Source organism: Natator depressus, chromosome 6, assembly GCF_965152275.1.
Source record: "Natator depressus isolate rNatDep1 chromosome 6, rNatDep2.hap1, whole genome shotgun sequence".
NCBI lineage: Eukaryota > Metazoa > Chordata > Testudines > Cheloniidae > Natator > Natator depressus.
The window spans coordinates 103,557,788-103,568,609 of NC_134239.1; the positions used below are offsets into that span (position 1 = coordinate 103,557,788).

A 10,822-nucleotide genomic window follows, 5' to 3' on the forward strand; every position below is an offset into this window, starting at 1 on the left:
AAGGCTTTCTGAAAGTTTAAGTCCAATATACCTACTGGATCACCCATGTCCACATGTTTGTTGACCCCCTCAAAGAATTTTAATAGATTGGTGAGGTATGGTTTCCCTTTCAAAAGCCATGTTGACTCTTCCCCAACAAATTGTGTTCATCTATGTCCATATTGATCTGTTCAAAGTTTAAAGAAAATTTTCAGTGAGGATGTTTGATCCTTGTTTGCTGTACAAAATTTCTGGACTCACCTTATCAGCAGACTCTACAGTTCATTAATAGTAGTATTAATTTATTGCTTTTGAATAATGAGAACCTCAAAGAGGCTTTGACACAGAAAATTTTAATGTTGCTAATATCTTAAAATGGCATTAATTGATTAAAAGTTACTGAAAAATGATACAATACAAAAGCAAAAAAATTAGACTCAGGCAGGTTCCAGACTCAAAATTTCAGGTCCCAATGTTTCTTTAGTCAGTAACAGTCACAATAATGCAGTTAACGTTTGGAAAGGCAGTTCCTCAGACAGTATCTGCATTTTGTATGTGAGTCTGTGTTACTTCTGTGAGTTTAAAAGTAGTTTAGAAGTCCCTAAGAAAGTTCCATGGCCCCAGTGTGCTGCACAAGAACAGGTGTTGTGGAGTTATAATTTGTCTCCACCTTCCTCTGTTTTAGAGGAAAGTCTAACAAGATAGCTAGAATATGTGACAATAGAGGTGAACTGTTGGTAGGCAAAACGAGAACTGTTGGAGAGAATAAGGCAGGTCAACAGTGGAAATTTTTGGCGGTATAATAATATCCTTTAAGGGTGTGAATTTTTATAAGATTTAATAACATACCAGCAAAAAGCCCTTGTGTGGACACAGTTATACCAGCAATTTTTTGCTGCTACAGCTTATTTCATTTGGGGAAGTAGCATAAGCTATTCTGGCCAAAAAAACCCACCTCTTTTGCCTGTATACGCTGTCTCCACTGGGGGTGGAGGTTTGCATATGCGGAAATGCCGGTAATAGCTGCTATACCGACAAACCCTTTCTTGTGCAGACCAGGGGCTTGGCTATATGAGGAAGTTAGTGCACAGTAAGCTAGGGTGTGAATTTAAAGTGCACGGTCTTCTCCTCTCTAACTCTCTGTGGAATGACACTCCTCCAGTGCACTGAGTGCCCTCAGGCAGTTTAGCTTAGAACGCTTCCAAAGGGCATTAAGCTAATGCCCACAAAGGAACGCTTAGGGCAGGTCTACACTTAAAATGCTGTATCAACGCAGCTTAGCTGCTGCAGCGCTTAAGTGAAAAAGCTCCTAGGCTGACAGGACAGAGCTCTCCTGTTGGCGTAGCTAATCCACCTCCCAGAGAGGCGGTTGCTATGTCAACAGGAGAAGCTCTTTCACCAACATAGTGCTATCTACATAGGGAGTTAGGTCAGTATAACTGCGTCGCTCAGGGGCGTGGATTTTTCACACCCCTGAGCGATGTAGTTACAAATGACATAGGTCTGTAGTGTAGACCTGATGTTGGTCCACAGTAAGAGTCTATACACAGGGAATTAGTGCAGAGTGCCTAGTGTGCATTACCTAGTGTAAGCCAGCTACTGCAGGCTTTTTCCCTGTGTAGACAAACCCCAAAAGAAAATTAACCCAGTAGCTGAATCTGCAACTTCAGACCAGCACCTGGACCCGCAGTAGAAGAGACCAGACCAGGAATTCCTTGCAGTATCAAAGAACAGGATGCTGGGAACAATCATCACCAGTCAGTTAATCACGTTGATAAAACAGACTAGTCCCCCTTCCCCAAAACATTAAGGAGTACAGGAAAGATCAACTCATCTGAGAGACTTTAGTCTTGTCTACACGAACAATTAGACCATGGCAAACTGGGGTTGCTAATCTATCCTGCCCTACCTTGCTGTGGTCTAACTGTCCACCTACACCCTGCTCACGTGTGTCAACACTTCATTAGAGCATTCTGATCTAGCTCCCTTTGGAATGAGCTCAAAGCACGTTAACAAACTGTTAACGCAAGTCAGCAGGGTGCACACTGACAGTAAGTCCACAGCAGGCTAGTGCAGGGTAGATTCACACCCCAGCTCGTGGTGGGCTAATTGTTTTTGTAGCCAAGCCCTGTGTATCTTAAAGACCGCACAGGAGCCTTTCAGTAAGGACTACTTACAAAATAGGGGAAAGGAAATCAGACTTATTTAGATTATTGGTGATTTGTTATGATGTAAGTTGTACACAGCAAGGAAGAAATATCAGCTGTTTATAGGCAAGGAAATGCTACATTCATGTTTTGTGGGTTTAGGAATGTACGTTAATAATGGTCTTAAATACAGTCCCTAGCACTGTGCATGTCCTTTGCTGAATCACCTGAATTTTGCCAGCACTACGTGGAAGCACTGCACACATGATCAGCAGCTGATCACTTATTTTCCACTAGGGTTTATGATTTTCCCCAAGAAGAGGATGCTGTGGGTATGCCTATCAAAAATCATCAGCAAGAAGGGCCTGTTGAATTTAATTCGAGGAGGAGCAGAAATTTGACCAGACCTCCATGAAATTTCCACGACAGTGACTCCTGCAGCCTCAGTGCCGTTCTCATGAACATTCAATACAGCCTTGTGAATGACCTGCAAGGAAATGAAGCAAAACATTACATTGGCTATTGAGCCCTGAATAATAGCAAGAGATAAACTTGTTTATTTTTAAAACACCGTTCTTTAGAAAATCAACTGTTAAGAATCAGCTAGGGTAAGGCCAAGTCTACACTGCAAAGTGTGTTGCTGGAATAGCTAGGTTGGCCGCACGTGTGAAAAACCCACACCTCCTAGCAGATATAGCAATGCCAGTGTAGAGGTAGCTAAGCTGATAAAAGTGCTTCTGTTGGCTTAGCTAACATTGAGGCAGTGTTAGTATGCTGGCAGAAAAACTCCTTCTGTTTGCCCCTTTTTCCAGATCATTTATGAATATGTTGGACATCACTGGTTCCAGTCCAGATTCTTGGGACCTCCCTCCATTCTGAAAACTGATGATTTATTCTTACTCTTTTTTTCCCTTTTAACTGGTTACTGATCCATGAGAGGATCTTCCCCTTTATCCCATGACTGCTTACTTTGCTAAAGAGCCTTTTGTGATGGACCTTGTTAAAGGCTTCCTGAAAGTCAAAGCACACTATATCCACTGGATCACCCTTATGTACATGTGTGTTGAGCCCCCCACCAAAGAATTCAAAGATGTTGGTGAGGCACTATGTTGATGGTTGGCAGAATACGAGATTTTTTAAAAATAATGTTGATGGATAATATCAATGTTTATTTTTAAGCATTTTTCTATATTGATTTATTTAAATTTTCATAGTTGTGCAAAATTACAAGTTTCTACGCTTTTTTCTTTTTATTCATTTACATTTTCACAGTTGCAGGAAATTATGGGCGGGGGGCCGATAATAATTATTTAGTGACAGTAAATGTTGAGATTCAAAGTCTTATCCCTTTATAACCATTGAAACACAAATCGTCAACATCACATGTCCAAACATACAAAGTAAATATCCTTAAATCATTCTCTAATACATTCTCAAGGAACATTTTTTCTTACTTTGCCTAGCCGTAAATTTAGATTATCATTGATGGAAATTTTTTTTTCATTGGTTTGTGTGACTATGGTTAAATCGACATTTATTGATAAAAATGTAGTCCTTCCAAGTAGAGCCATGTGCGGGTACAAATTGATATCCATGGATGCAGATATTCATGGATATAAATTGATATCCACAGAACTGCAGGGATCTCCCGGGAACCGCAGCGGCAAAAGGAGCAGAACGTGGGGCTGCCGCTCCCAGGAGCTAGCGCCTTGAGCCGGCAGCTCCTCTGGGGCGGCTGTACTACCCCCAGTCTCGCCCACTGCGAGTGGGCACCAGGCTCACCGGCAGCTGTCCCTGGTCGCACTCTTGTGTTCAAGCAGCATGCCTGCCCCCAGACAGGAGATGCAGACAGCTGTGTGGAAGAGATGGGGGCAGGGCTGCAGGCAGTACAGCCACACCGGAGGAGCTGCTAGTGTGGGGCCCTGGCTCCTGGGAGCGGCAGTCCCACGTTCTGCTCCTTTCGCTGCTGCAGTTCCTGGGAGAGCTCTGTGATTCCGCGGATAGAGATTTATATCCACAGATATCTGCATCCGCGGATATAAATTTGTATCCGCGTAGGACTCTACTTCCAAGCCTATCTCTAATGAGAGTTAGAGAATATTTTGCCAAGTCCAATTTGTTACCTTTTAATAATTCTATATAATGGCCAAAATATTATCTTATTTTGTACTTGTCTTTTCCTGATGTCCTCCAGCCTCTGTACACATGTGTAATCCCTTCTAAGCATGTTAATTCTCAATTTTAGCAGAGACAGACTCTCTTTGTCCCCTTTTCTTTGTACCCACTGGTGTCGGAGTGAGTTTTGCCAATGAGTACAATGAGAGCAGGATCAAACCCTTCAATGTTATAAAATATAAATGTAACATTTGTAGGAACAGACAAATCCATTTGTTACCATCTTCGTTTACAAACTTACTTTTGAAACCTTTAGTTCAGACTTTTCAGTGATCCCAGACAGATCAGCTTGGTCAGTGAACACATCGATCACACCCATTTTCTGGAATATCTCTTTTATGTCATAGGTACCAGAAATAGAAAATTTTGGAATGTGCAGATATATTGTTCTGTTAAAAAAGAAATACAGAAAATTTCTGGCAAATCGTCTCATTCAGAGACCACTACAGAATAGGGTCAAGTTGGTGGCACTTGTATTTTCCTCTCAAACTGTTAAAGAGTCTGCGTGCTGTATTTGACCAGCAGGTTTGAACAGTGTGTTTGAGTAAGGACTGAGTATCTATGGAAGAGAGTTCCTTGTCAAAGGCCTATATTCTCAAGTATACCACTTTATGCAAGATTCCATTGTAGTTCACTCATTCTGGAGCTATTTTATGATGGCCCTGGGCCTAATGTAGATTAGAGAAGCCTTGGTAGTATTCTAATTTAGGGCAGCAGGTTAAGGTGCTCCAGTAGGCCATCTGCCACCTGGCAATTGCCAGAGTGGAGTAGTATTCTGGCCATGCCACATACAAGTCTCAACAAGTCCCCTGTCCAGGGACATAAGGAAACCTGTGGCAAGGTGTGGTGGCAAAGGTGCCAGTGCCAGATGCGTACTCCCCACTATCAGGGAGTTCATTGGTAAGTCTCTCAGTATCAGTATCATTAGCCCCATTTTACAAATGGAGAAACTGAGGCCATGTCTACACTATGGGTGCTACAGCAGCCTAGCTGTGGTACTGTAGCTATGGCTCTATAACCCAATAGTTAGACTCAGCCTACAGAGACAGAAGGACTTTGTCAATCACTGTAGGAACTCCACCCCACCAAGTGATGGTAGCTAGGTTGATGGAGGATTTTTCAATTGACCTAGCTGTGTCTACACAGAGGGTTAGGTTGGCATAGCTACAGCACCTTGTGGATTTTTCATACCCCTCAGCACCAAAGCTATGTCGACCCAAGTTTTAAGTGTAGACCTGGCTTGGGGCACAGAGAGATGGTCACACAGCAGATGAGTAGCAAAGCCCAGAAAAGGACCCCGGTCATCTGACTCCCTGCTCAGTGCCTTGCCACTGGACCACACTGCCTCTGCAGTCAGTACAGAGAGTGACAACTTGGTGTGTGTAACTTAGACCTGGGTCACCTTTCCCCCCAAGTAAAACACACGGGAGGAACCTAAGTGTATGTCTACACTGCAATAAAAGATCCACAGCATGGCTGCAGCTGGCCCAGGTAGACCCTCAGGCTGGTATGTCAGCTCTGAGACCCCGCAAGGTGTTGGGTCTCAGAGTCTGGACTGCAGCCACAGTCCACACACAGTCCAGTCACAGTCCACACTCCAGCTCTGCCTGAGTCCCACGAACCTAAGTCACTGACACGGGATGTGAGACTCCATGCCACGGGTTTTTATTGCAGTGTAGACATACTCCTAGAACAGTGGTTCTCAACTGTGGTCCACCACTTGTTCAGGGAAAGCCCCTGGTGCGCCGGGCCGGTTTGTTTACCTGCCGTGTCCGCAGGTTCAGCCGACTGCGGCTCCCACTGGCCGTGGTTCGCCACTCCAGGCCAATGGGGGCTGCGGGAAGGGCGGCCAGCACATCCCTCGGCCCACGCCGCTTCCCGCAGCCCCCATTGGCCTGGAGCGGCGAACCGCGGCCAGTGGGAGCCGCGATCAGCCAAACCTGTGGATGTGGCAGGTAAACAAGCCGGCCCGGCCCACCAGGGGCTTTCCCTGAACAAGCGGTGGACCACAGTTGAGAACCACTGCCCTGGAGGGTAAGTTTGGACTAAGGTTCCATACCCTGCCCATCACAGAACCCCCATGCTCTAGTACGTTTTCTATATAATCATCACAGGATCATTGGGAGAGCATAGTATTCTGCTTCTCACCTGGTGAGAACTCACCTAGTCCCCATGCAGACCCTGATCCTGCCACAGAAGCAACAGACTGTGTATGGCCCTCATCACTACACTACCTGAGTGCCTCACAATTAATGAATAAATGTTATTTTCACCGTTCCCCTGTGAGGTAGGGAAGTATTATCTTCATTTTACAGATGGGGAACCTGGGCAAACATCAGATAAAGTGACCTGCCCAAGGAAATCTGTGGATGAGCCAGGAACTGAACGCAGGTCTCCTGAATCATAGTTCAAGGTCCTATCCACTAAATCATCCTTCCCATCTGCCCCTTTTCATGAAAGGAAAGGGAGGCCTGTTCTTTAAGGGGCCCTCTGTGTGCAGATTTCAGCTGAACTATCTGCCCTTAATAGTTTGTTTTCATGTGAGATTCTGTCCTAATTTCATAGAATCATAGAATATCAAGGTTGGAAGGGACCTCAGGAGGTCATCTAGTCCAACCCCCTGCTCAAAGCAGGACCAATCCCCAACTAAATCATCCCAGCCAGGGCTTTGTCAAGCCTGACCTTAAAAACCTCTAAGGAAGGAGATTCCACCACCTCCCTAGGTAACCCATTCCAGTGCTTCACCACCCTCCTAGTGAAAAAGTTTTTCCTAATATCCAGCCTAAACCTCTCCCACAGCAACTTGAGACCATTAGTCCTTGTTCTATCATCTGGTACTACTGAGAACAGTCTAGCTCCATCCTCTTTGGAACCCCCTTTCAGGTAGTTGAAAGTAGCTATCAAATCCCCCCTCATTCTTCTCTTCTGCAGACTAAATAATCCCAGTTCCCTCAGCCTCTCCTCATAAGTCATGTGCTCCAACCCTAATCATTTTTGTTGCCCTCCTTTGTTGCAGTAAAACATTTCTTAATGTAGCTGTAGCTAAAAGATTACCTTTCTTTGAAGGCCTTTTTCCATTTAGACAAAGTTTTATTCATGAGAGCTTTTTCCACCTCCTTCATTTTTCCTTCATCAGGCAGAATAAACAATGCGACAGCCTTTCCACTGTAAGGTATTTGCACCAGCCAGCAAGACAGCTCCTTATCATAGTGATGTTTGTAACTGCCCTTGCGGTACATCATATTAACTTTAACAGAGGTTTTCCCATCCACAAAAAAATCCTCTTCTTTTGTGTAAAAATAATTAAAGGGCTTTTCCCAATCGGCTTATGGCAAAAAAGAAAGAGAATGCAATTGAATATACTGCAAAAAGGAAATATTAGTATGAATCAGACTAATTCAAGTGCACTAAGCCCACAGGATCTGATCCTGCACCTTTATTTACAGCAAATTTGTTTTATAAGTTGATACACCTCTCGATTTTATGAAGCTTGGCTTTAGTGCTATTCTCTTAGATGATTAAAGGCCACTATTACCTGATAGAGTTATGAACATCATGTCTAAACTGAGCCTGTATATATCCATCAGATTAATATATGTTGCATAGAATTGTAGGTATTTGCTTCAAAATCAGTTTCTTCCACTCTTGTGTGGGGAAAAAAACACATTTGCAATCTTATAGAATGACTTTCCAGATTGGAGTATTTCCCAGATAGAGCATTATACAGGCCCAGCAATGACGACAGGGTCCCTTCATTTAAAATATAAATTGAAATTTTATTGTCCTAGATTTTAGTCAACCTTCCAAAGCTCATGGTTGCAATAAACGCCCATGTTATAACAACTCTTACCTTTAAAGAAAACGTAGTTAATGAGAATCATTACAGTGAGTGGATCAAGATCCTGGACTAAATCAACAATTTTCCCATGGGTTTTCTTCTCAATGTAATTATTGATCTGTTTCACAGCATTGGTAGAATTGTTAAAGTCACTAGAAAAAACTTCTGATTTATAAAAGTTTTTAACATCTTCTAAAAACTTTTTTAGTGGTTTCAGTGTCTCTCTTAGGAAAAGGGCATTTCCCATATTCAGCTGGATCTCCCTGTCTGGACGGTTTAGCGCACAAATGAGATGGCAAAAGCCTTCATGTATCTCCTTTTCCTGAGTCTTGTTCAGGTCAAAGGTGAGTCCTTTGTGAATCTGATTCAGAGTAGCTGATTTAGCCCCAAGTGCCAGCATTGCAAAGGCAGTAGAGATGCTTATGGGAGAGAAGAAAATATTTTTGTCAGCTGCCTCTGATATAACTTGCTTGTAAAATCTAAATGCGAAGTCAATATTGCTGGGGGCCAGTTTGAAGTAGGCCTTGCTTTCACATGGATAAACTTCTTCAACAGGGCAATTGTGTTCCCTGGTGGATGCATCTTTATGACCATCCCAGTCATTGCGGTGATCAGGCTGACGATGACAATGACTGACTGCTTGAAGTCCAGTCAGTAACAAATACACAGAGAGGGTGGGCTTCATTTTCCTTTGGATTTATTCTGTAAAATATTTAGATTTACAGAAGTTAGTTAAGAAAAGTATTCCTTTTTTCCTGTGTACTATGAGATCTGTTGCTTACTATTCAGTGATTAACACCTGTCGTGGAATCCACTGGAGCTACACTATGGATGAATTTGTCCCACTGATATCACATTCCAGGCCAGTTCATAGAACTCACCTTTCCAAGACACAAATGTTTGTATATGGCCTTTTTAATCTGTCACAAAGAGCCAGAACTAATGACAGCAGGGCATGGATCTAGAAACAGATTCCTTTCTCAAAAATGTAAAAGGCTCACTTTCAAGAGTTCACATTTCAGATGCCAATAACTCTCAGAAGAAATATATGCTTCCTGATAAATTTGTTATGAGATCACATGCTCTCTCAAATGAGATAGCTTAGATCGTATTAAGGTTCATATAAACTTGCAAAAGACTGAAAACTTTCAGAACACCTTTTCCCAGTAAAAATTGGATTACAAACAGAATTTACTTTTATAATCTACACTTCAGGATTGCTGTTGCTGCTATATTTGCTTTCCACAGTTTACCAGCTCATTATAAACTGCTAATTCAATAAAAATATGCTATAATACACAAGGTGCAGTGTTCCCTACAGAATTCATGCTTTGGGTTTCTACTGCCAATGACATCCGATGAAGTGAGCTGTAGCTCACGAAAGCTTATGCTCAAATAAATTGGTTAGTCTCTAAGGTGCCACAAGTACTCCTGTTCTTTTTGCGAAGACAGACTAACACGGCTGCTACTCTGAAACCTATTTTTGGTACAGTTTCCGAAAAGGCAAATACAATGGAAGGGTCATTAATGGATCTCTGGCAATAATCTCTCTGCAGAGATCTACATGGCTTCCTAGTATGTTTTTCTGCCATTTTAGTCAAAACGTTGACAGTTTCCCATCATTTAAAATATAAACTGCAGTTGCTTTGTCCTAGCTCCCTCCTCCACCCCTTGAGGAATTTATACTGGCCCCTTGAGTGTTTTGTGCATTTTTGTTTTTTTTAAATCAGAACAGGGTGTTCTCTTTACCTGTTACAAAGTCACCCCTATGGAAACTAAATAATTCCATAAACTAAAGTGCATATAATACAGATAATCAGAAATCAAAGAGATCCAAGGAAAAAGTAAGACAGTACTCACAGTACATTGCAAAGGATCCTGCTGGGTCCATCTGATCTGGACTGCTCCTTGCTCTATTAATTATTGCTGAACAGCAGTGTTCTCCATTAATCATTAATCAGATCAAATAAAAATTAGGAGAGAGGATGCAGAGCAAACAATGATGAAGCTTGTTTTTCTGGGACATTTTGCCCACCTTTCACCCATGCAGTGCAGATTCGAGCTACCAGCCAGGGACGGCAGAGGGCAGAAGGAACAGGGTTTCTTGTTGGCCCCCTTGCCTGCAGAAGCCTCCCTATGCAAACAGTATGTGATTGGAGCTCCACCGGCACTGAAGTGTTTTTGCCCAGGAGTGGCCACTCTTCACAATATGCTTTCCTGGGCCAGGGGCTAAAAGCTGAACGCGTTATTGGGGGTTCAGATGATCATAAACTCCCAGCAGAGAGATCAGAATGTGCTCCCTAGATGAGGAATTCAGTGACAGCACGTCATGGGAGACAGCCATGCTGGAGTGGGGAAATTGTACCCTGCAATCCACGCACACAGCTTTCTTTGTGTGTCTGACTGGAAAGCCTCTTACGGATCGGGGACAAATTTCCCAGTCGCACTACAAGCTGCATCCTTCTCCTTTTTTAATATATCCCCCATTCTCATACGGTAGAGGAGACAATAAATGTAAGATGGGTCATTTTGGCCCAGATCCTCAAAGATATTTAGGTGCCTAACTCCCAGTCTGGGCCTTTTTTACTCCTTTTCACAAGTGATTTTTTTTCTCCCCTCCACAGATTTTGCTGTTCACGCATTTCCTGCCTGGGACCTTGTTCACATTAGACCTGAGAGCAAA

General features: G+C 43.0%; 1 protein-coding gene across 1 annotated transcript; it reads right to left on the reverse strand.

The window, feature by feature from the left end:
- Positions 1 to 356: 356 nt before the first annotated feature.
- LOC141990179 (alpha-1-antitrypsin-like) lies at positions 357 to 10,037 on the reverse strand. The gene is made up of 5 exons (XM_074957154.1): positions 10,000 to 10,037; positions 8,152 to 8,841; positions 7,356 to 7,626; positions 4,543 to 4,690; positions 357 to 2,613 (listed from the first exon to the last, which is right to left on the reverse strand). Exons 2-5 carry the CDS (start codon positions 8,822 to 8,824, stop codon positions 2,410 to 2,412), a joined length of 1,296 nt encoding a protein of 431 aa, XP_074813255.1. The 5' UTR covers positions 8,825 to 8,841; positions 10,000 to 10,037; the 3' UTR covers positions 357 to 2,409.
- Between the last annotated feature and the right edge of the window lie 785 nt (positions 10,038 to 10,822).

Bases quoted from the DNA above. Each gene is read 5' to 3' on its own strand.
- LOC141990179 (XM_074957154.1), bottom strand. From the start codon at position 8,824: ATGAAGCCCACCCTCTCTGTGTATTTGTTACTGACTGGACTTCAAGCA. The intron at 4,691-7,355 runs GTAATCTTTTAG...CTTTTTTAACAG, and splicing joins AAAAAGGCCTTCAAAGAAAG to AACAATATATCTGCACATTC. The intron at 2,614-4,542 runs GTAAGTTTGTAA...ATTTCCTTGCAG, and splicing joins CTGAACTAAAGGTTTCAAAA to GTCATTCACAAGGCTGTATT.